The sequence below is a fragment of the Bactrocera tryoni genome, chromosome 1, assembly GCF_016617805.1.
Source record: "Bactrocera tryoni isolate S06 chromosome 1, CSIRO_BtryS06_freeze2, whole genome shotgun sequence".
Taxonomy (NCBI): Eukaryota; Metazoa; Arthropoda; class Insecta; order Diptera; family Tephritidae; genus Bactrocera; species Bactrocera tryoni.
Genome location: NC_052499.1, coordinates 85,456,112 through 85,482,434, shown reverse-complemented (window position 1 = coordinate 85,482,434; position 26,323 = coordinate 85,456,112). Strand labels below are relative to the sequence as shown.

General features: G+C 38.3%; 1 protein-coding gene across 13 annotated transcripts in view; it reads right to left on the bottom strand.

Moving 5' to 3' along the window:
- Positions 1–26,323, bottom strand: part of LOC120766736 (collagen alpha chain CG42342) — a 213,352-nt gene that overhangs the window by 65,211 nt on the left and 121,818 nt on the right. For 9 of the 13 annotated variants that reach the window (XM_040092390.1, XM_040092388.1, XM_040092391.1 and 6 more), the window contains exons 3-5: positions 2,754–2,833; positions 2,549–2,656; positions 2,293–2,361 (exon numbers count right to left, since the gene is read on the bottom strand). In XM_040092390.1, coding sequence (XP_039948324.1) covers positions 2,293–2,361; positions 2,549–2,656; positions 2,754–2,833 — 257 coding nt within the window. The remainder of the gene's footprint in view (positions 1–2,292; positions 2,362–2,548; positions 2,657–2,753; positions 2,834–26,323) is intronic. The other 4 variants (XM_040092393.1, XM_040092394.1, XM_040092401.1 and 1 more) reach the window with 1 other exon arrangement.

The following is a 26,323-nucleotide window of genomic DNA, read 5'->3' as shown; positions in this document are numbered from 1 at the left end:
GTATGAGACTCTGATTCAACACGATGGTTCGGTCTACAACTATCTAAAAGCTAACAGCTTCAATGCCTACGCTACAACATGCTAAGGGTGGAGTAAGACAAATATGTTGCTGATTTGGCTTCGAGTTGAGACTTTGTTCCTTTTTTTCCAAACCTCATAGTAAGAATGCTTCTATACAGTGAGTTTTGAAGATTTTAGTTTTCTCAACTTATCACCAAGCATAATGCCCACAGTAGTATATGTATATACGATTATATCTTTCCTTAATATTTACAATGGGTAAACAATTTTAAATATTTAGATGTAATTAAATAAACACTTTATGTAGACAAAACTTAACTTAACGTTGTAATTTAAATTTAAAAATCATTAATTAATTACTGCAAAGATTACTTGGTAACACGGGCCATTATTAATAAATCTGTATATATATAAATTGATGAGCATAAATTTAATGGGATAATTGGTCGTAATTTAATGAAATTGCAACGGAGAAAATTAATTATTTCGTTGGAATTTTTTGTGACGTCAAACTTTTTTTCGTTAGAGCAATATATTGCCTATCTTAACAAATATACATATGTACCTATGTATGTAGGCACAGTAACTGCAGCGAATAATCGTGAGAGGTGTTAAAGTTGCCTGAAAGTTTACAAATGGTGGACAAATTGGTTTAGCGATAAATTCAAATTATAAATACAGTCAAACCTGGGTAAGTGAGAACTGGATTTGTAAGAAAACTCTATAAGTGAGAGTGAGAACCAGGACCCGTCATTTAAGCTCCCAAAACCTCTATTGGCGAGAAACAGAATCCTCTATAAGAGAGAGTCGTTCTTCCCTCATGGACCTCCGTAAGTGAGAATAATACTTATCTATACCTCTATGTATAAGCGAGCTTGACTTTATTTATTAATGTATATTATTTAGGAGGAACTATAGTTAAAATAAGAATACATACATACATAAAAGATACACACATACAGTAACAAATGACAAAACAAACTACAAAATTTAACATCTGCTATTTTATGGCTCATTCTTAACTTTCGTGACAATTCCTACAATTGTTTTTGTATTGTTTTCTTGTCAATATTGTGCCTATTCTATTGCGTGGAACTAAATAACTTTGTTATTTTATCGCACTCGGGTTAGCGAGAAACCTCTATAAGCGAGAATGAGATTGAGCTCCCTTGAACTCTCGCTTATCCAGGTTTGACTGTAATTTATTATTAGAATATATGTATATATATCTATATATTGTCACCTAAAATGCAAGACAACGTATCATTAAAAAATCGAAATTAGGTTCTTTCTTGCTTACGATTCACTATATCATGTTACATATATGTTGCATAAAATTGCAGCTTCCGCTGCCAGATATAACCAATATATAACCAATATGTAACCATTTTATAACCAGTATATAACCAATATGTAACCATTTTATAACCAGTCTATAACCATTTTATAACCAAAACTCAAATTTTGTTTCAATAAGAGGGGTTTCATAGTATCTTTTTTTCTTCGCCTGTAAACTTATCAAATGTGATGTTACGCTATTTTGCATTTTTGGTGACAATATACACAATAATTAATCAAATTTCCATGATTTTATAAAATTGTGTAGAGAACCATATCTGTTTACTTGTTGCCACCACAGTGTGCTGAATGAGCACAAAATATTTTTTTAATAAATACAAAAAAAAGTAAAAAAAACTACAAATATTCTCATATGTGTGTCATATTACATTACAAACTTACATTCCACAAAAACAAAAACACATAATTAAAAAAAAAAAAACAAAATGCCCAGAGAAAGTTTTCCCTGTAATTATTAGTTGGCTCTACAATCGGAAAGGAAATTATCGCTGTAAAAGGCTTTGTGGTTGACAGGCAAATGTTAAATAAAATTCCAGTCAAGGACTTGGCTACAGCTATGTGCTACAACAACAACTAGTGCTTACAGTGCTACATTTAACGCTAACCACTACGACAGCGATAAAAACTACAAACAATAAAAAGTTATTATCAGCAACGAAATAAAAAGGTTTAACCAGCAAAATAAATAAAACATTCAACAACTACAAAAACAAGTGAGCAATAAAACCGAGAGAGCGAAGGAAAAAACCGAAATTCGCTACTTCAAAGTGAAACCACACAGAAATTGGCTGCGGTTGGTAAGCCCGTGAGCCAGCCAATGTGGATGAGAGTGTGCAACAAATACAAAAACCAACAAAAAACCAAAACTAACAACAACGACTATGTTGGTATATAGTGCGAGTAATGTGGTACCTTGACAGCAACAATTTCAGCATAACCTAAAGTGCCGCCATGTAAGGTCGTGACCGAGCGCTTCAGCCCCTAAAAACACGTTATTTTAGTAAATTAATATAAACGCTGTTGCAAAAATAAATTTTAAATGAAATTATTATTATTTTTTGGCAACATTTTAGTACCGTTAGCACCGCAGCTGTTCTTTTAAATCGAATTATTTGCAACAAACCAGTTTCGGTTAGCTTATGGGTTAGCCAACGTTGCATGCACTCACCTTAACCGTTTGGAAGACATCAATGCCCGGATGGCCCACATCGCCCTTCTGACCTTTGTCGCCCGGTCTGCCAGCAGCGCCCTTCTCGCCGTTCACGCCATTGACGCCCTGTCATGTGAAAACGAGCAATAAATACCATAACCATATTCAGCAGCACTGCAACAGTTGCGCAACAGACGTGTGCGGGCGCAAATCAGATACTTACCGGATCACCCTTTTCGCCAGGGTCGCCCTTCTTGCCACGTTTCCCCCGTTTGCCCGGTGGGCCTGGTGGTCCAGGTGGCCCTAAAAGAAACATAGAGCAATTCTTTAGTATTGAGGCATAAAAATAAAGCAATTTGAAATTTATTATTATATCCAGGAAATTGCACTTTCAATTTAAAGTTTAGAAGATTAAGTGGAAATGCGAAACTGTTACACCGAAAAACAACAAAGGACACGCATGGCTGTGCAATGGCAACGGCGCTGGGCGGCGCGGGGCGGAACGCATTGGCAACATCATAGCAACGTCAATGGTGCTTAAAGAGCTGTCGCACTAATTCAGGCACCGCAGTCGCGGCGGTGGAGGGTATAACGGTCTGATTATTGTGCGGCAATCGACTGCCTGCTGTGTGGCACTCATTAAACTTCTATTGAAGCCCCAAAAAGTGTATGGTAGTCGCAGCTAGGCAACCGACGCGTGACGCTTGTGGTGTGCTGCGCTGTGGCTTCGAAAAACGAGAAAACTTTAATGTAATTGCAGTTGCACTTAATTTCGCAGTGACTTTATTCATTACGTGCCTCCACCGCCACCAACCTAAACAAGAACAGTGCGCTCGGCAGCCCGAAGCCCAATTGCATTGACGTTACTCGCGTGCTAAGTGAAAGTGTAATAAAAAAGCACTCCAGCTTTCGCTGAAGTTGCAATGCAGGCTTGCCCCTTTGGACGACGCCGCCGCCTACTCGCGACTCGCGACTATGGTTAGTCAGCAGTTTCGCAATTACTCGCCGCACTGCCTGCAGAGGCTTTTGGTTGGGTGTGCAAGGGGTGGCGGTGATGGAGAGCGACTAACCAACAATTACTCTGCTCGCTTGACTCTACGCATCCTGCGAAATATTTATACGAATATTTGTAAGGCTAAAAGCTGTAATGGATAAGCCGAAAAAGGGTTGCCAGACTCGCGAAAGTTTCGATATTTAAAAGTTGTTGTGTGCTATGTATTGTAATTACAGCAGTAATTGTGGTTGCGATTATATTTGGAAATAATTTGAGTAGATATGAAATGTAAATGTTGTAGTAATTGTAATGGTAGTAATCGTTTGGATTGTAATTGTTCTCGTACTTGTATTAGTAAATAACTTGGGTACTTATAATAATTTAATTATTTGCCTAAATATAAAATATAATTGTATTGTTGTGGTAATTGTATTGTAATTAAACGTAATAATCTGCTTAAAAATGTAAATCTCAAATATAATTTTGTTTTTGAAATAATTGTAATCGCAGTAATGCAGTGTGATTACATTTGTAATTGAATTACAAGTTTGAGTTCCATTGTATTTGATTTTATTATTGGAAGTTGTAATTCAACTTGTATATGTAATTTCTTTGGTATTTTAGCAGGAAATGCGGTATTGATTGTAGTTGTAATGAGTTCCCCAAACTTAAATTGTCGCTCCGTGGAACCCGTTTTCAGTTGGTCGAAGAGATAAAACAAAATTCGCTGAAGGAGCTGAAGGCGATCCCAAAAAGTGCTTATGAAAAATATTGCGATTTTCACTTTGGCATCCCTAGCACAGGGTTTTTGGTGCAAAGCCACCCTTCTGCGCACTTCATTGCATTGGAAGACTGATGGCTGATCTGTAATCAGTTGGCATTCCTTATTGCAGACGACAGCTATTGCGGCCATAAAGTAGCGACAAAAACCGTCCTCTCCAATGTTGCTAGTAGCAGAAGCAATGACAACTGCAATAATTGCTACAGCGCAGCAACAATGTACACAATACGCGCATACTCCAAGGCGAGCACCAGTTTACGGTAACTATGTGACGACGCCGCTAAATTCCGAAAATGCGATGGAGATTAAATAAAGTAGGTGTGAAAATATTTAATTAAATTACAGCAACAACGAAATAGTGGCAATACAAAGCGAGTGAAAATGTGACGGCAGGAGCCAAGTTAGAAGAACAAGCGAAACCCACGGAGCACAGCATCAGAGCTTAATGAAGGAAAAAGCACAGCAGCTTATTATCAGCACGAAAAACGTTGGCTGCGAATGGAGTGAGCGTTTGTCAGCGCTTAAGCGACTGTTCGAGCGCGCTTAAATTAACTGAGTTAACTGTAAACGAGCGGATGGCATGTGGTAGCCGGCACAACAAAGAAACGCACAAATGAAAAAAAGAATTACAATAACAAACGGTGATACTGTAAACTAAGTGATAATCTCAAGTGAGGACAGCGAAGGGGCGCCACTTTCACATTTCGAATCAAATCCTAAATATCAAAACAACAGCAACACGCGACGGAGGCAAGGAAACTGCAGACTGAATGATGAAAAGTGAGTGAAATTGCGGTGGCGCAGTCAATGTAATTGTAAACGCATTAGTGCAGAATTTCAGACCAACGCCCTCCATTTTTAGTCCGAAGTAATCAAGGCACTTAAAGACTTCATTTGGCGACTCAAAATGCAAACGCTTGGAAAGCCAGCGACTTGGCTTAATTGTTATAATTAAGTAATTTTCATTGAATTGTGAAAGGTGAAATTAGAAATGTGCCCGAGCAGCGGTAAAATGAAGGTTTCACAGTTATTGCTTATGTGTGTGTGTGTTTGAGTGCTGCTCTTAGTTTGGAGGTGAGCGCACGAAGACAATTTAAATTCATTAAATACTACAAAGCGCACCTCAAACTGCCTGAGAACCGTTCACACATAAAAAGTGACAAATCGCACTTCAAGCAGTTAGGCGCGGCAGGCGATGAAGTTGTAGGCTTTTGCGTGGAACGGCGCGTTTTGTAGTAAAAACGACTTGTCGTCGTTTAAGATGTCAAAGTTTCGTGCATCTAATTAAAACAAACGAGAAATTACAATTCAACTGGCGAAATTAACTCGCAGGAAGAAGAGCAGAACCGAGAAGATGATAATGTAGTAATTGAAGATTGGAAAGGCCGGCAGCCAACAAGGAGCAAATAACGGGAGCGGTTTATTGACATTTCACCGGATAAGCTAAGTAGTTAAGTAATAGGCGGTAATATCCGATAACTAATTATAAAATGGCAACTTTTAATTATTGACTAGTGTAATCAAGTACTTTTAAATGAAATCATATTATTTTGTAATGCTGGGAATTGCGTAGTGAAAAGTGTGTTGATATTTGAATTCTAAAAATTTTTTGATACAATTAATATTATACTTAAAGATGATTATTAAATGTCAGCATTACCGTTAATTACATTTAGTTAATTTAAATTACCAGCTAAATGGTGAGTAAACCTTTGACTACAAACAATATATATGCATTTATATGCAGTAATGCATAACCTGATTAAATAATGGGTGTAATGCAATGTAATGATTGAAGTAATTAAAGAGTAATTTGATTACATTTTAGTTTGTTTTAAGTTTAATACTATCCATTACAGTGCTAATAACAAAAAAAAACAGTTTTTTTTTAACTCCTTTTATGTAATGTTAATTACATTTTGGTAATCCCAACTGCCAGTTAAAGTGTGTGTGCCCTTGTCCAGCAACAAGCTTTGGTTTATTATATGTAGTTATAGTCTGAAACTTATTTCTCATGTAATGCAATGTAATGATTAAAGTAATTGAAAAGTAATTAATTACATTTTTAGTCTGTATTGTATTACTATTCAGATTACTTTGCTGATTACAATGATTTTTAATTTTTTCTAACTGGCATTAATTACTTTTTCATCGGGTATAAAAACAAAATTACTAAATATTTACATAGCAAACAGATTACTGTCTATTACTTTACTGATTACAATGTTTTTTATGCTTTATAGTTAGCATTATTTACTGCTTCTTCGGGTATAAGAACAAAATTACTAAATATTTATATAGTAACCAGATTACCAATCATTACTTTACTGATTACAACGGTTTTTAATTTAAATTCTTCCTAATTAGCATTAATTGCTGTGTCTTAGTAAATTATTACATATTGTTCTATAATATTATTGAAAAATTAAAGTAATGAAAAGTGTAACATTACCTAACGTATTTGAATAGCACTGTTATGAATATTTTTTTCTGTGGATATTTACCTCAAAATTGATCGATTAAAGAGCTAGTTATGACAGAACCACCAGATTTAATGTTATTTTAAACCAAATTTCTTAACAGAGCTTAATATTTATTCGAACATTTTAAAAGTAATGAATTAGTTTATTGAATCATCGATGTAATCCACTAGTTCCTTTTGTTCATGTGCGAATTACTTTCCAACTATTTTTACAGCTATTCCATTTCGTATTTGCGGAAGTGACCATATACAATAAATTCCAATTTATTAATCGGAGAATCTGTTTAAATTTCTATTGCAATTGAGCCTTAAAGTGGGCAAAGGCGAAAGTTGTCATTAAAAGTAATTTAAGAAACACTGCAATCTTAATTGCAGTCAATTGTGGCATCATTATGGAATAATTTCTGCCGACAGACAATGAGTTCATCGGAATGTGGCAAGCCAAAAACAAAAACCAAGAACAAAAAAATAAAGAAGTGAAGAAATGAGTCCATAAATAGACGCGTACTTCAAATGAATTTATTATTGTTGTACTTGGGGCTTACGACTGTCATTGCCATAATGCGAAGAACTTTGTGAAAAAGAGAAACTTGAAAAAAATCAAACACACTCATAAGCAGACGAAAATGTGCTCGAAAAAAGCTTAAATTACTCTTAATCTAATTACATAATAATCATAATATCAGCTCTCAAAGCCATTAACGCATTTTCGTATTTTTCTGATTTGGCTTGATACCCGAGAAAATCTTATTATGTAGGTGTGTCGCGTCGCACTCCGCACTTCGATTCCCCGCCACAGCATTTACAAGATGGGTCTTCGTTACTGTATGCTTGTATGATCCGTTTGTGTGTGTGTCGCGTGTTTGTTGGTGAAGAATATTTTTGTAGATTTCGTCTGCGACTGTAAGCTGTCTGCTGGCTGTTTGACGGCGAGCGAGTGGCTGCGTGATATGAAAAGCTCCATTGAAGACGGCAACGGCAACGGCAACGTCAACAACGCGTTACACAGTTGGCAGGCAATCGAGCGTTGAACTGCGGCCGCAGTCGCTGCTGCCTAGCCGAAGAGTTTAGCTAAGTTAAGGCGAATGCTTGAGTGGCTGTGTGGCGCTGTGGCATGCAACGTGTGGGCTTTATGGCACAAAACAGAGCTGGAAAAAATTAAATGCGACTAAGAGAGCGTCTAAGTTGGTGCTGGGGTGTGAAGAGTGAAGGAGCTGATCAAATAAAGCAGATGTTAGCAGATATGTTGGCTGCAGGCGGAGGCGTGTGACAGAGGATACGTTTCGCTTGTCTTTATTGTTGATAAAGTTAGAAAGTCGCAGCTTTTTTCTAATGTCTAGCACAGCTTCTGCAACTTCTTATCTCTTCCTCTTATTCTTCTCTCTCTTCCTCTTATTCTTAACTATAATAGTTTATGTGAGTAGTCGTAATTTTTTTTTATTTCGTCATATTTCTCCACTTATTGCCATTCAGCGATTTCCAGGCTTTTTTGCTACCGAAGTTACCAGGTTTTGTGATTTAGATGTATAAAACAAAGAGTTTTCATAGAATTTGAGAAGAGTTCTCTGCAATAGTCAGCAATTGAATTAAAAGAAAGAAATAAAGACATTTCAAATTAATAATAACACTTGCGGCTCTTTAGAGGACAGCAACGTCCGTTGTGTTACCTGTCATATTACAGCCTAACCACGCGGTGCAGCAACGTAGAAGCGTTATTGGGTAGTCGGGTAGAATAGACATCCACTCCATCATAGTCGGTTCGAGGCCCATCTTAAACCTCTGCCGCAAATCGAGTCCGGCACCCGGCTCTTCCCACATTTGGGCTTAAACCACATCCACAATGCTCGAAAGACCGACCGCATTGAGCAGATTGGAGTCAAGTCCAACGACCTACTGCTCGTTATGGTACTATTACTAAGTCTCTGGTCGGACCTCAACCAAAGCTGCAGTTGAGTCCCCATTTGGTACATTTATAGCTTGAACTTCAAACGATTCTTTTATTACTAGGAAACTAATTCAAAATCATATAATTGTAGTATTATAGCACTATTCTGGCTAGATTATGCTTATTGCTTAAAGTAAAGTCGTTACCAAAGGCCTCTTGAAAAACCTTTTTGAAAGTAGCAACATTCAGAAGAACGCCTTCATCCGAAAACAGTTCATTAAATTGCTCAATAAAAATTTGATTTAGTATATGTGACCCTGATAATATATCTTCTGAAGATAATTAGCGGAAAAAAGATAGACTAACAACAAAAAAATGTTGCTCTACCTACAACTACTTACAAATGTATTAACGAGTAATCCTTGTCGATACTCGTGCAATGAAAGTAATATCGCAGCACTTGTGCGTTAGTTGCAATTTATGATGGTCAAACTTTTTCCATATCACACCCAACCCATGCAGCATCATACCCACATAGCCTCATTCACTTCACAGCATCTGACCAGCTCAGCTCGTTCTAAATATTTCCACGAAAACCAGAGCGATCTCCTTGACTCGACTAGCTGCCGGTTTCCAGCAGCGCTGCCGCAGTAACAGGTTGTATTGGCGTATTTACCTCGATGGCTTCTCATCTTATAGCATATAAGTCATATGTATGTGTTTGCGTGTGTGTGTGTGCACGGAATATTATATCATGTCGTGAATTGTGTTGCATGTGGGCAGATAATAAATACTTCGTTCGTTGCCAGTGCATAAATACTCAGAGGAAGCATAACTCATGTAGCGCTTCACAACCACTTAACTCATAAATCTTTTGAAGCTACTGCCCTCAGCTAAAGGAGTTACAGCGCATATAATATTGGCACAGTTATGCTAAAAATTATTCGCAAGCATGCGCGCAAAATTATTGATACATTTTATTTAGCTACGAAAGTTCTTTTTACTTTTCGACACACATTCCAAAAAATTGGTTGAATCTGAATTCCCGTTATATTAAAAGTAGACCGATAGGGATAGTAAACGACGCCATATTTTTCCCGCTCTGTTGGCAATTCTCTCCAGTAAGGTATGCCATTTTATCATGGAAAGACATGCAATTCAACAAAGAGTCGAAATTATTAAAATTTACTACCGAAATTCGGAGTCAGTGGCTTCAACTTAAAGAGCGCTACGCCCAATTTAGGGTCATCATAATCGTGCTGTCAGATAAACAATTGCACGTCTAGTGAAACAATTTGAATACACAGGCACAGTACAAAATGTTCCCGTGCCCGTGAGGCAAAGAAAGGTCCGTAGTGTAAAGAATATTGCTGCCGCTGGCGCGTCAATTGAGGAAGACCCAAATCAGTCTCTCACACGTGGGCATCTCTGTGACGTCGTTATGGCGAATTTTGCTAATAGATCTTGGACTACATGCTTACAAGATCGAATTCACGCAAGAACTGAAGTAGCTTGACCACCAGAATCGTCGTATATTCGTGAATTGAAATTTGAAAATGATCCGGATTTTCATCGAAAAATCATCTTCAGCGATGAGGCTCATTTCTGGCTGAATGACTTCGCCAATAAGCCAAATATGCGTTAGTGCACACTTACTCGATTAGTCAGCATTGATCACGAAACAATTACGATTTTGTGCGGCTTAGGCGCCGGCGGCGTCATTGACCGGCACGTTACTGTGAATGGGAATCGCTTCCGCTGAATGATAACCGAATATTTTTGACTCGAACTGGATGTTATGGACTTGGATAATATGTGGTTTCAACAGGACGGCGCCACAAGTCATACAGCGAATGTCACATTCGATTTATTGAAAACCAAGTTTGGTGAACGTGCCATCAAATGTACTTTCACAGGAATAAACTTTAGTAGAGGTCTTATTGATGATGATAATGATTCCACCTCATTAAAAACGTTTCACTCTTTTTTCGGAAGCGGAGGCGGCCACGCGATAAATTTCGATGCTCTAGTACGATAAGAATACAACAATATACAAGTAATTCATATAGCCTTCGAAATGAAAATGTACTCAACAAGAACAGATGATTTACCGACATTTGGTGCGTTCAATATATTTTTCAACATTATTTTGGTGTTTATTTCGTTTCACGTAACTTTGACATTGGATTGGATTAAATCTTTCAATAAATATTTTCTTGTTGGAATTTTGTATAGCTCTTTGGATGTCCGATTATTTGAAATTATAGTATTATATATGGAGATGTGAAAATTATACATGTTTCTTGGAAGAAGATATTGTACGAAGAAATACGAACTAGCCGCGAAGATGTGTGGATCATCTACTCGATTACTTGATTCTACTTAGTTTTTAAAGAAATATCTAAATGGATTAACCAAACCTTTAATACACTTCAGAAAATGCAAAGGATTCCATACAGGAACTTGCTTTTAATTGGTAAATTTTTCATATCCAGCTATATGCTATGGTGCTCCGATCTAAAAATTTGTTCAAAGATTATACCGTCTCAAATTTCGTGATGTTAAAAAAGTTTTCATACAAGGGCTTAGTTTTTATCGTTCAGTTTGTATGGCATCTACATACCATAGTGGTCCGATCTGAACAAGATATTCAGAGATTGTAGCGTAGTCTTGAATAATAATCTAAGAAAAATTTCGTGATGATATCTCGTCATATAAAAAATGTTTCCATACAAGAACATTTTAATCGTTCAGTTTGTAAGGCAATTCGATGAGGAAGGGATGTGTGCAAAGCTTCAGCTGTGTATATCATAAACTGAGAGACTTTTTCGTGGTAAACTTAATATACCTTTTTCATTAACATAAAAGTGAGCACAATATTAGCAGTCACTGTAATCACGTCAGCTACTAAAACACATTCCCATGGGAAACCAAAAAGATACAAGTATACCAGTACGCTTCGAAAGTGTTCTCAGCGACTGCGCTCGGTTATTAATACCGACAGCTGAACAGCAATCGACCGACAGCAGAACCTAATTCCTCACTAAGGCACTGGGATAAAAAGTAATAACGAGCGCACAATATTAATGAACAACAAGTACAACTAAGTAAGAGTACTTAATGCGGTCACTTTCATTAGCTGCTGCAGCACTGGGTTGCAATAGCAACTTTATAGTTCAACTATTTTGTAAATTAGATAAACTTTTACTTCATACACACACACACACACACACACACACAAACACATGCATAGATACTCAGATGCATAATTACGTAATAACGGTATTTGTAATTGGGTCGTGAACATACATATTTAGGGATGATTTAATTTGATGAATTAATGAGTAGATAAACAGCAACAACAACGACAACAGCAAATAAGGAAGCGGCTGTGCATTTAATTATGACAACAGTGGAGCCTTAAGTCGGAATTATTTGAGCCGCCAACCTTAATTAGCATTTAATCATGTGACACTGCTACACTCACACAAAATTACACGCCTACACTCACACACACACACATTTAGCTGTTGAAAAGCGTGTATTTGCTAATTGAAAATCCCAACTGTTTAAATATGCCCGCACTTCGCCAGCAGAATAACTTCCAGCATATATAATATTCTATGAAAGGCGTATGGCTGCATGTGTGTGCGTATGTGTGTGGTTGGGACGCTGTGCGTTTGTGCGCGTTGCGGCGAATTCAATGTATTCAAATGTAATTGAACCAATTTCAAAATTTGGCCAAAAGTTGTGCCTACTGTTCGGCGCCATATGATACATGACACGCACACACACACACACACTGGCACATATATGCGGATTACTATGCGAATGTGGTGCATGTGGTGCGTTTGGCCTAATTCGCTTTCGGTTTCCATATGTGTGAAACCGAAATGGCGGTAATTTGCACCCAACCGTTTGTCGGCCTCGTTCAGCGCCGAAAAGCGAGAAAGACACGCCTTTGCCAAACTAGCAAAGACATCTACGTTCATGCCATATGCACACACACAAAGGCACGTGCAGTCAACAGAGTACACCAAATGGGTTGGTAGCTAATACCTCCAGCAAACATTTGCTGAAAACTTTTCGCCAACTTTTCAACCTTTCCGTCGTTTTCCATTTCGCTTTCGTCTCGTCCCTTATGTGAATATGCCGTATGCTTGCTTGTGTGTGCGTGGGTATGTGTTGCAAATTTACTTGCCATGATATGAGCTTTACTTCAAGCCAACAACCATAAAAATCATAGACGACTGACTTGTCTAGTGAAAATGTCTAATAAGTGAAGGAGCTTCTTGCGTTGCGCCAGGCAAACTTGGCAGGGAGCGCCGAAGCGGCAGCAAATGATGTGCTAAATAGTTAAAGTGGTGTTTTAAGCAAATTTAAGTTGTTTGATATCCCCTGCTTTAATTTTTAATGTAAACGGCTTTTTGGTTTTGGGTTTTCGCTTTAATGGCGTATCAAGGAATGGCATAAAAGTGGTTCAGCGTCTGCTCTTTTATATGCATTTCTCCAGTTAATAATTAATATTAATAAACATTTTTGCTGGTGTTGCATTTTTGTGGGAATACTCTGTTACTTTTTCCCCAGAACAACAACAAAAAAATTAAATTGGAAAATTGAGTTTTCGGAACTGTCTTCATAGCTTTAACAGTGGATCGTTTGGATGCGATTTTTTGAACTTTCGAAGGCAACTTTTTGTTTCATTACTATCTATGTATAAGATATAAACAAGGGAATATAAAAATGTTGATAGTCTTTCAATCTCTATATCTCTCTATTATTGTAATTAGTAGTTTTTCTCACTTCTCTCATAATCACCAGCTTTTAGAAAGTAGCTTACTGAAGATTTAAAAATTCAAAAATATGTCTACTGTAAGGATTTCGTGTTTTCAGTTTCTCATTAAACGTTTTAAAGGAAGCTTCCCACATATAATCATTAGTAGCAGCTCTTGAAAGATAATAGAAATACGTTCGTTGAATGCAACTTACAGTTTAAAATTTTCATACCTTTTTATATTCCGAGCATAGAACCATTATTAAATCAATTTATCAACAAAAAGATCAAATTTATGATATTAGGTGCGTGTCTTCGCTAATATGTATAGCTTAGTGAGCCTAATTGTAGGCAATAATTTATTTTCAGATCTAAACAAGCAATGCTGTTTATATTTAGAACAAATTTTTAAAATTGCTGTGAGTCGACTATCCACCTCTCTTAATGACGAGAGCATCGAAAAAGTTATTGAAACAGTAAAACTTCTTCAGAGATACATATGTATAACAAAGTATCCAAAAAATCTCTTATGGATCAACTCAACACATTTCGGTTAATGTTTGAGGTATGAAGCCCGACAATACTAGGCCAAAATACTTGAATCTTTTGTAAAAAAAAACCTACATTTAGCCAAGGCATCATTACTGGTGACAAGGCGTGACTTTATGAATATGACGTCGAAACTGTTTTACAATCTAGCGAATAACCACACTGAAGTTCATGCCATTAAGCGCTAGCATGCTTGGATTAGCGCAGGACCTTATTTTGAGGATGATGATATAAATTTACGCTAAAATACGTGAAAATATATTATAGTTTGTCAGTCCGGGTCAAATTTGATCAGATGGTGACTTAGTGATTATACAATATTACTTGATAGAAACTCACCTTGCAGCTATTTTACTTGAAATACATAAAAATGTATTTTATTTGGTCAGTCCTGGTCAAATTTGATCAGATGGTGACTTAGTGATTATACAATATTACTTGATAGAAACTCACCTTGAAGCTATTTTTTTATTAAAATACGTGAAAATGTATTATATTTTTTCAGTCCGGGTCAAATTTGATCAGATGGTGACTTATTCAAAACAGTTTAAGTACAGATATTGATTTTTAAATAATTATTGAACCCACTGTATTCATTAGAATCTTTATTCTCACGTATGTATTTAAGAATATTTAGTAAAAAATCTGCTGCAAACTTAATACAGAGTAAGCATCAATGATCATGAAAACAACAACATGTGAATGAAATTATAATACTTAAAAGGCAACAACAAGAAAAAACATACTCTTGGTCGGAACCAACAAAGTGATAGTATAACGAAAAAAGGTCGAGCTTCTTCTATCGCTGGTGGAGAAAGAGGGCGCTACTAGTTATTAGTCATCGACAAAGCTTTGATTAGATTTCATAACATTAAATTCAAACTAACTACTGAAAGGTTAAAGAGTAACAAAATATATTCTTCACATATCTGAGGCAGGGTTGAGCATACCAAACACCGACGAGTAGTTACGTACACGACTGCAGTAATCAAAATACAGTCTAAAAGACAGTGGAGAAGAATTCATTTCATGCACAATTTTAAGTTGCGAACGCTGCAACTTTAGCAACAACTTAAGTTAAGCCGCAGCTCTCCATTTATTTGCATTTTGAATTCTTCATTTTGATTTTGCAGCAGCTTTGTTGCATGGTGCTTGTTGTATGTTGCATATTGCATAAATATGAGCAGCTGCAGTGGCAGCCGACGTTCATTTGCTCCCCAGCACACGCCAACAATGCATAGCTGACTGACTTTGCAACCAACACATAGTTTCACATAGACGCACATATTCGCACACACACATATTTATTTATATGTACGTGTGTGTGCATATAGTTCATGTACGAAGCTGAAGCGGGCGCTTTGGACTGTCAGGGCGTATGCGTGACGTGCTACAGTTGCTGTAAGTATGCGCCCCTCGTGTGAAAGACTTCTGTGTGCCTGTGTGTGTGTATGTGTGTTTGTATAGTGAAATTATCATATTAAGCGCTGTAAGGCTGCTAAGGCGCTCACGTTCCGACTCAAGTAGCTGCTGTTTGCGTTCTACCCACTTGCTACTGTTATTGTTGTTGTTTAAAGCTCATCTGCATAACGCGCTTGTGCGTGCGTTGCATATACCTGCGCATCACTGAGAGCGCTCGCTTATCCTTATTGGCATTAAGGCAACTTGATTGTGCATCTTACATCAAGCCACACACATACACACGCGCATATGTTTGTGTGTATGTATGCATGTGTGCAAGTTAAATACTGCTTGTGACTCGGTCGCATGCCACACGTTATAACTTGTTATTACGGCAACAAAGCCAAACACGCTTTCTTGTTTTTGCTTGTTGCTTGTTGCAACACATGTTTTTGTTGTTGCTAAGAGTGCTTGTGAGGTGACTTTAGTCGTCGCTTCACTGCGGATATGTCAAATTTGCGATAATGAACTTTTAATAAGCGGGTTTAAGTAATAAATAGTGTATGCAACAACAACAACAACAACAACAACAGCAACAGCGGATACATATTAATTTCATCTGTATGTTGTAGCAACACCTACTACAAGCAGTTCAGGCAGCCAACAACCATTGATTTATGTACTGACCTGCAATACAGTGCTTCGAAGAATTACTCAGTTTATTTGAAATTCTGAAATTTAAGCGTTCATAATGGTTTAAGTTAAGAGTTTTTATTCTAATTATGAAATTAAGGGACAGACCTAAATTGTTTAGAGGGTTTTGCCCGGAAAGTAATAGGACTGATTTTCTTTCGCCGTGACTATACTTCGGGGCGTGCGCGCATCGACTGGATACGGTAGAGGGCGTCGTCCTCGCTAACGAACGAGCGGCTGGTCAGTTATCTCCGAGCACCTAGAGAGTCAGGACAAACATTTTCGCGCGACGGGTTTCTGTGAGTGGTGCAAGCCGAAAATGCAGCGTTCGTTAGAGCAAAGGTTGGTGATTAAATTCTGTGTGAAACTCGGTAAATCTGCGACAGAGACGTTTGATATGATCAAGCAGGAACACTCAGATGTTGCTTTAGCAAGAAGTGGTGTGTTTCTGTGGCACCAGGCCCTTTAGAAGGCCAGGAAGAGGTCGCTGATGAAACCCGTGCTGTGAGACCTGCGACTTCGACAAACACCGGCAATGTGACTAGTGTGCGCAAAATTTTGAACTCAGACCGTCGACTAAGTATTCGTTTAATTGCGCAAATGTTAAATTTATCAAAATTAAATTTATGTGGTTCATAACTCGAACGAAGGGTTAATCGGGTCCGACAAGATTGGGCCCCCCGGACCTCTTTTGTTTTCTTACCTGAAAAGGCCGATGAAAGAGGATCCAAGCTGCATGCACCTCGGCTCTCAAGGTTATTCTGGAGAATGCCTTCCGTGGCGGCTTCAAGGCTTGGAAATTGCCCTGGCAGCGCTGCATTGACGCAGAAGGAGCCTATTTTGCTTGAGTTAAAACCTTAAATGCGCTCAGTTCATTCAGCCCTTAAACAACCTTTTTCAAAACTACATTTCTCAAGTTTACTTGAGTGAGAATTCGGAGACTGTTTTGTGATGCCATCACTAACAATTTTTTCACTTCTTCTCTTTATAGTTGACCGTACAACCTACTAGTGTTTAGATCCGATCAAAAATTAAATTTCAGCAGACCAAAAACCATCAATTTTTGGTTTTTTCAACAGTTTTTCCCAATATAGATTATTTTTTATATTTTATCCACGGAGAAATCGGTATCGCTACAGCATGGGAGGACCTTTTTTAGCGCCGTGTAACTTGGAAAATATTTCATTTTTGTCAACAAAGATTTTACTGTATACATTTAGCACTCCAGAGGATCAGCATCTGAACCAAGCAGCCGTTTGCAGCAGTCTATCAGTTTGAAAATCGAAAAATTTAGTTGGAGTGAATGTTTTGTTAGATTGATATCAGTGCCCTGCAGATAAAGTTAGGTCACCACAGATTTATTGCTTATTTGTTTAAGGTTTTGCGCAGTTATGGCACTAAAATATTACTTTTCACATGAGGCTAAAAATAAATGAGAAAAACGATCTATGTATTCCTGAGTGAAAGTCAGGGTTCGACTCTCTTGCAACAATCGGTAGGAACTGTGCAGTGGCAATTGACACTCAAGTGAGTACAAAGAGCAACTAACACACAAGCTTAATCCAACAACCGAACTTCAGGATAGAAAATGCTATGCATAGGACACTCTCAAATTCGATTTGAAACTTGGACCTCTTCGGTCACTTAAGCACTAATTTTAGGACGATTTTTATGGAAAGTACTTCATATTTAGACTTCGTGAAGCACTAAGTGTTATTTCGCTAAAAGAAATTCGGTCTGAATATTTATTATATCACATCTTTAAAGTATTGAAACACATCTCATTTTGTAAATTTTTCCCTCCCGAGCAATTTGCGGCGGCACTGTAGGTGAGCATGTGCATTCCGCTGCGGCTGGTTTATTTATTTGTGGTATGTTTTATTGCAGTCGTTACAGCAAATAAGTGACAAATTTGTTTGTCGCTCTTGCTAATATTGTTGTTGTTGTTAACTTGTTGTTGTTATTGCTTGCCAACAAAGTCAGAATTGTGTTTTTTGTTGCTCGTCTGTTACTTTTGTCACTTACACGAGTATCTGTTCGTTTATTTGCCTTGTCGGCTGTTGTTGCATTTGTTGTTGTTGTTGTTGCTGCCGTTGCAAATTGTGCAACGCCGCCACTAAATCAACCCAGGACCTCTGGTTGGCGGCGTGCAAAGTGTGCGCGTATGCTTGTTGGCGGTGGCGAGTGCGGGGAAGTGTGGCGAGGCGCGGACGTATGCGCCGAGCGCTGCGAAGCGGCGGCAACAGGCTAATTAAATGACAGCAATAAATTTCATAAATAATCAACGTGCGTCGCGCAAGTGGCGTGAGCGCGAAACAGCAAACAAGTTGAAAATGCACAGGCCACAACAACAGCGGCAACAACACTACAGTCCCTGCATCGCATACATACATACACACATACATATATGAGCACATCAATTTTGGCTTCGGGAAATGCGAATTGTAAATTTACAAATTTGTTAATTTATAGTTTTGCGTGTTCGCGTGCTTTTGAGCGGCCGGCAAGGCTAACTGTCAACAGGTTTGTTGGTTTTTCCGCTTAACTCCGGCTAACTTTCCACTGTCACTAAGTTCTAATAATTGGTGGCAGATTTATTTTATATGTTACCTTAGTTGCTTTGTTGCTACTTTGCTAATCCTACTGTTTACCGCTATAAATATGTTGTTGACAGTATTTCGTTGGCTAATTATAACTTTTATTCTGCTGTGCTGGCATTTTTTGCAATTTACAGTTATATGTATTATAGTCTAGGAATTAATTACCAATGTCAGACTTTCTATTGGTTGTTAGAAATGTTGTAGTATAACGAAATAAATTTGAAAATTAAGTTTTGATAGTGATATTAGTCTCAATTGCAGATATTATGTTGGGATCTTTGAAGAACAAGAAACAGTTGAGACAGTCAACACCATCACTCATCTTGAGGCCCACTATTCAATATTCGATCGAATAGACAATGTCCTCAGCGAAAAAAATATAGCTATATATAGACTTGGCGCATTTTACGTCGACATCTTAAACTGAATGCGTACAAAATACAGCTTGTGAAAGAACTGAAGCCGCTCGTCCTTCCCAAGCGGCATCGCCTCGCTCTACGGGCTCTTGAAAAGTTCCACGAAGATCCGACGTTTTCGAGTCAAAAATTTGTTCAGAGGGGAGGTCCATTTTGGCTCAATGGATATGTAAACAAGAAAATTGCCGCATTATAGACGAAGATCAACCTGAAGAGATTCAAATCCCGCCGTTTCATCCAGAAAAAACGGTTTTGTGTGGTTTGTGGGCCGGTGGCATCATCGGTCTGTATTTCTTCAAAATAATGCCGGTGAGAACGTAACCGTCAATGGCGAACATTATCGCGCCACAATAATCGACTATTTGATGCTTGAAATTTAAGCCCCTGATCTCGGCGACACTTGGTTCCAACAAGACGGCGGCACCTCACACTCATCGCATCAATCAATGGATTTATTGAGAAAACACTTCGGTGAGCAGATAATTCAACGCTTTGGGCCGGCTGATTGGCCACCAATCCCGTGGAGATATGTAAGGTTTAAAGTTTATATGGACAATCACGTTTCCGCTCAGGCCTTGAAGCAAAACAAAAGCCAAATGTTCGAACGAGTCATCGAAAATTGAACACAACGCATGGACGATCTGAGATGTGTATTTGAAACAAATTATCATCAGAAAATAAATGCCAAAGGATGTTCTTTCGAATGATAATAAACATCCGCCATTAAATATGAAGTTTCTGTGTTTTTTTTCTTTTAAAAAGTTGGGAACCCCGAAATGGATCACCATTTATACTGAGCGCGAAAACCGAATTGATAAACAATTCTTCCTGCTGTAGATTTTTTTGGTACATGTGTCAATTGGTGTGTTTGACAGCTGTTTGATTACGAAAAGATTCCTTGGAGATTTTTATTATGAAAACCATTGAACAGCGAGTTTGCTTGAAATTTTGTATTTCCAATGAAATCGTTGAAAATGTAGCAGTAGTATTTTGGGAATCTGCTTTGATACTAATATACATAAATATTTGAGAGGCACAAATCATTCAGTTAAGGTCGTGAGGTCATCGAGAACTTGCCTCGTATGTGTCATTCATGCCCCTTTATTAGTGATGATAACATCGAAAAGTTTATGGAAAGAATGCTTGAAAGTTATCGCGTTGGTGTCAGAGAGATAGCAGAGGATGGCACCATCTGCTATGGATCAATTCAGCACAATTTGGTTAACTCTTTTTGGGTCTGAAGCGTGTCAGTGCTAGACTCGTACCAAAACATCTGAATATTTTCCAGAAGAGATGCTTGCGGCAATGTGGCTGAGGATCCAACACCCATCAAACGCATTACTATAAGCGGCGAGGCGTGGATTTATGAATATGATCACGAAACTGACACACAATCAAGTGAACAGCAATCCAATGAACCGAAAGGAAAATTATGCTTGTCATTTGATAGAAAGTCTAATATAATTTGTGATGTCCTCTCCGACAAATGTTTCTATTGATTGCTTTGCGCTTTCGCTGAACAATTCTCTTTCATTTATTGTTTTTTTGTCGAACTTGAAAAAGCGATTAATTGTCAAGCAACTAGCACACTTAGTGTTGAAAATAAAATTTAACAGAATTTACAGCGCACTTCCAGCATATTGCTCGCGGCATGCTGCACACACAGATAGGCGCTAAGTAAACGCAAGATATTTATTTTTATGGCTGAGTAATAAAATGGAAAACGGTGTGATTTTTACCATTTATACATGTACATATGTATAGATGATAAACATATATATACATATATGGATGTGCGTGTGAGTGTGTGCATTTAAAAGCTTGGGCGGATGAGTGGCAAAAATCACAGCTATTTTCTGTGCAATCCCTGCGTGGCATTGTTGGGTTCGCGCGCGCCATTCTTTCATTTTCCATTGCCGTGTATATTCTGTATTTATTTTGTCGACAATTTTTGCCCGTCATATAATGTTTTATGATCTCTTTTGCATATTCATTGGCAAATGTGTACACTGCTTGGAAAAGAACAAAAGCGCAGCCAAATATATGCGCATCCATCTACATGTGTATGTATGTAGGAGTGTGTATCCATTCATGTTCATTTACTTTTCGCATTTAAAAAGGTAAAACATACAAATTTGCAAATACCCACGCCTGTGTCTCTCGGCACTCTTATGTATGCTTGTATGTATTGCACATATTTACACAGTCATGCATTTGTTTGTGTGTAAGTATGTGTTTTCGAATTGTGTGCGTAAAAGCAAGCTTCTGAGTGCTTTTGCACACAGTAAATTGCAATGGAGCCCGAGCAACTGTCACCAATGGCTTTTTGAGGGAGGCAGCGGTGAATTGAAAAGTGAAAAAATTAAAGAATTATATAACAATATTACAATATATGAATAAAATATGCTCTATATTTACTTTTTGCATTATTCAAAACATAAATTCTTTTTAAATAAATTTTAGTTTATTTTAGATACGAGCAAGCTGGAAGAACATTCATGAATTGTGCTTACTGAATACATACATACATATGTACATATGCATGTATTAGGGTGGTTATAATACAATTATTGTCCGATTTCTCTTTTGGTACTCTCAAAATTTGGTTGGACACCTGTTAGATAGCCTTTTCAAATATGAGCTCTCAACTGTCACGGATAGGTTCTCCGCCTTACAGTTATTTATTAATTGTTTTCTGATTATTGAATAGAATGATTCATATCTCCCATCCAACTGCGTCAAGTACTCTTAGAGCTGGAGTGTTTTCATCCATTTGGACGACATGACCTAGCCAGCGCAGCCACCGTCTCTTTATTCGCTGAACAATGTCAATGTCGTCGTAGATTTCGTACAGCTCATCCTTCCATTGAATGCGACAGTCGCCGTTGCAAATACGCATAAGTTTTCGCAGAACCTTTCTCTCGAAAACTCGTTACGCCGACTCATCAGCTGTTGTGATCGTCCTCTGTGCCTACAACATGACGGGAATAATGAGTAACGTGTAGAGTTTGGTCTTCATTCGTCGAGAGAGGACTTTACATCTCAATTGCCTACTTAGTCCGAAGTAGCACCATTAGACTGACGTTGTTGTTGGTGTCAATGCAAAAAACCTACTTGAAAAAATATTACGTTTTGTAGCATTTGTGGGAAATTTAACCGATTTTCCAGGATACCAAGTGAAAAATAAAACATTAATTTTTTTTGGCTCACCCTAGTATGTATGTATGTTTTCACTTTTGCGTCAAAGTAACTTTTTCCATCAACATTTCAACGTTGCCATTTACTTGATTCATTTATTTTTGTTCAGATATTTTGGCCAATATGGCTACAATAGATACCCCGCAGATAAATACATATTATGCCGTGAGCAGTGAGCCTTAATTCGTAACTCAACTGCTAATCAAGCCAGTAGCCAGCCAAACAGTTATTCATACACCCCATTCCATTCAGTCAGAGAATTTCAGAGAAATACTTTTAAATACAAATTAACATACATAAATAAATCAAAATACTTTGAGATGCTAAATAAACAAAAAACCACAAAAATATGTCCACCTTTTCAGTGACAACATATTGTTGCCGGAATCATTGCGGTTGCTTTGGCAATTGATATTATATTTGTCATTGTTTTTTATTTCTCTCTTTTTTTGCTATTGCTATTTTTTGCTCTTTTTTTGACATTGGAAATTAGCGCCATCTCGCCCATAAAGCAGATTTTCCAAAGTCATCAGTACTCGAATTTTACTGCCAACCCCACCCCACCCTGTGCTCCCTACCTACGACAACCTCGACGCGCTTCGCTATCTGCGCGCATTATGCTTCCTTTCACCCACTCACTCAACTGCTCAGCTACTCATCTCCACTCAGATATTCACTCAGTCATTCCGTCAACCAACCAGCCAGTCATCCATTCATTGGGTGCAATTGCGTGGAAACGATTTTAGCGCTTATTGAAAGTGTTCCCACTTAACGGCACAGCGCGTTGGCACTCGCGCAGCTGTCTGTGCCTCCTCCACTCTTATACGCGGTAGTGCTTGTGTTGTTGCCACCACCTTCACAGTGTTTTTCGCCAGTCACTGGCAATGTCCGTCTGCGCATTAGTCCCCATAGCGATGCCTGCCCCGACGTCCATTTCGCTTCGGTCGCGAGTCGCTGAATAGAAAAATTAAATTTTGCCACTTTAAAAGCGCCCACTTTCGGCGGTAAACGCGCTTCGCATTCCACCGATCGAACGGAGTTCCATGATTTGTTGTGGCATGCACCCCCTTTTCGTAAGGGATTATGTTTTTGTGTGTTTTCCGTGAGTTTTATATTGTTATTTTCCATATTCGCCGCCGCTTAGTTCAATTGCTGTTGGGTGTCGGGATTATTTGTTCGTCATTTCGTCTCTGCTTTGTTGCATTTCTCACATTCACATTCCCGTTTCGACGCTTGAGCGCTGTCTCTGCTTCTGTTTTTGGTTGTTGTTGCTGTTTTTGGCATTATTTATTTTGCGTTCCACGAAAGGTTTGATTTTAATAGAGATTTTTTCAATCCCCTCTTTTGCGCAAATTTCCATAAGATTATCTGGGATTTAGTTTTACGCAGTTAGATTTCGTTTTGCTCACGCACGCTATCGACGGCGCATATTTCAATTCTCCTCTCTAATTTACATATTTTCCGTGTTTACCTGGCAATTTCAACTTTTCGCCGGCGCTCGGAAAACTCCACCCTTCCAAAGCAAATAAAAAATCACATAGTTCGATTATTTTTCGGATTGAACTTGAGCCATTAGCGTTTGTGAAGCAAATGGTTTTGCTCAGGCAAATTGAAAAGTTCGAGGAAAATTAATAAGAAAAAACAACAATACTGCAGAAAAAATAATTTACATTTAGAACGCTTCGGTCCTAATAAAGAAGTTACGGATTTAAATAACTAATTTATTGAACAGATGCTCCAATCATGGGAATCCTTTTTTCATTATACCTTTTCTATTAAGTGCAGCAAAATTTTAATGCAGTATTTTCAGTAGCTTTTGATAACTAAATTCTAAGCGAAAATAAATAAAATAATACCATGAATAAGTTGGAATAGCAATTATTGTCGGCCGAGCTATTTAAATACGGCGGCGAAGAACTGACAACGCGCATGCATCAACTTCTTTGTAGAATATGGTCGAACGAAAACCTGCCCGACGATTGGAATTTAATTGTGCTCTGCCCAATCCACAAAAAGGGAGACCCCACAATCTGAGCCAACTACCGTGGGACAAGCCTTCTCAACAACGCATATAAGGTTCTATCGATCGCACTTTGGGGATTAAAGCCCACCATTAACACACTGATTGGACCTTATCAGTGTGGCTTCAGACATTAAAAAACAACTAATGACCAGATATTCATCATGCGTCAAATCTTGGGGAAAAAATCGTGAAAAGAGAATCGACCCGCACCACCTCTCCGTGGATTTTAAAGCACACGACAGCACGAAAAGGAGCTGCCTTCATGCCGTGATGCCCGAATTCGATATCTTCGCAAAACTAATAAGGCTGACGTTGTGTTGTGTTGGTGGAGCTATCAGGATCGGGAAGGACCTCTCGGAGCCGTTCGATAACAAACTGGGTTTCAGACAAGGCGACTTTCTAACGAGCCACTTCTTCAATCCACTCTTGGAGAAAATAATTCGCGTGTACAGCTGCTGGCGTACGCCGATAATATTGATAACATTGGCTTCAACAACCGCACTGTTAGATGTGCTTTCTACAGACTGGATAAGGAAGCGATGCAAATGGGTCTGGTAGTGAACAAGGACAAGGCGAAATACCTCCTGTCGTTAAACAAACAGTCGTCGCACTCGCGACGTGGCTCCCACGTCACTGTTGACAGTCATAACTTCGAAGTCGTAGATAATTTCGTCTATCCTGGAGCCAGTATTAACAGCAAAACCAATGGCAGCCTCGAAATCTAGCGCAAAGTAACACTTGCCAATAGATGCAGCTTCGCACTGAACCGTATAAGTTACTAATTATTCCCGTTCTGCTCTATGGTGCAGAGGAATAGACGTTGACAACATCTGATTAGTCGAAGTTACGAGTTTTTGAGAGAACGTATGGAACGAGCAGCTATACGAGTTATACAACCACATTGAAATAGTTAAGCGAATTACGAGACAGAGACTACGCTGGCTAAATCATGTCGTCCGAATGGACGAAAACACTCCAGCTTTGAAAGTATTCGACGCAGTTCCCGATGGGGGAAATAGAGGAAGAGGAAGACCTCAACTCCGTCGGAAAACCCAGGTGTAGATGGATCTGGCTACACTTGGAATCTCCAATTGGCGCCAAACACCAAAAGAAAGAACGAAGTTGAATATAAAAAGTTGAGAAGTCAACTAGAAGTAGTTGCGGTTTCGAGGTATTGAGGAGATTCAATTCTGGTACCTTAAGGAGCAACAAGCCCTTCATGGTTGCTCCAATCTGCTCATTACGCTCTTCTTCTGGGAGTAGCATGGTTCCTGACCTTATGCCATTTCGGTTACGGAAGCTATTGTGGCCGCGAGCTGGCCATAGAGTAATGCAGAGCGTTTACATACACAAGACCAAGGTGATCCATTGCATCTTACCAATTGGTGTACCTAGTAATGCTTTTGGGCACCGTGCGGTTAAGCTTTAATACCATAGGTACCGACCTAAAACACAACAAACTAATTTTAGATACCAACAAGGTAGAACTAACGAAGAATATGTCTGATTGAATGAAGTAATTAATTTCTTCATATAGGGTTTTATCAGAGTATCGTAAAAATTGCAAGTCATATGCTATGATGTTGCTAGTTTTATTAAAGATCTCATGTGGATATTGGAGGCCGATTACACTGAACCAATGGGTTGTCGGCTGTTGGCTTTTGTCTGGACCGTGCTCTCCACCGCAAGTTTTAGCAGTTGTTATATGAAAAGGGTTATATTCAATATTATTTACACGCGTCTTCATATAAAATTAACTTGTTAAAAATTATTTATACACATTTAGGATATGAATATCAGATCAAACTGAACAATTTTCATACCATCCTTAAAAAGAATGACTTATGACAGCACTTTCCAACTCCTTCAAAATATTGAATTATGTTTGTTTGCTTTCAGACACATTTGCTTCCCAGAACACTTGCGTTTTTATTATCTAAAGCTCTCGCTGAACGAATCACGTATTCGCCGCATTGTCATATAAATCCCCCGAGCAA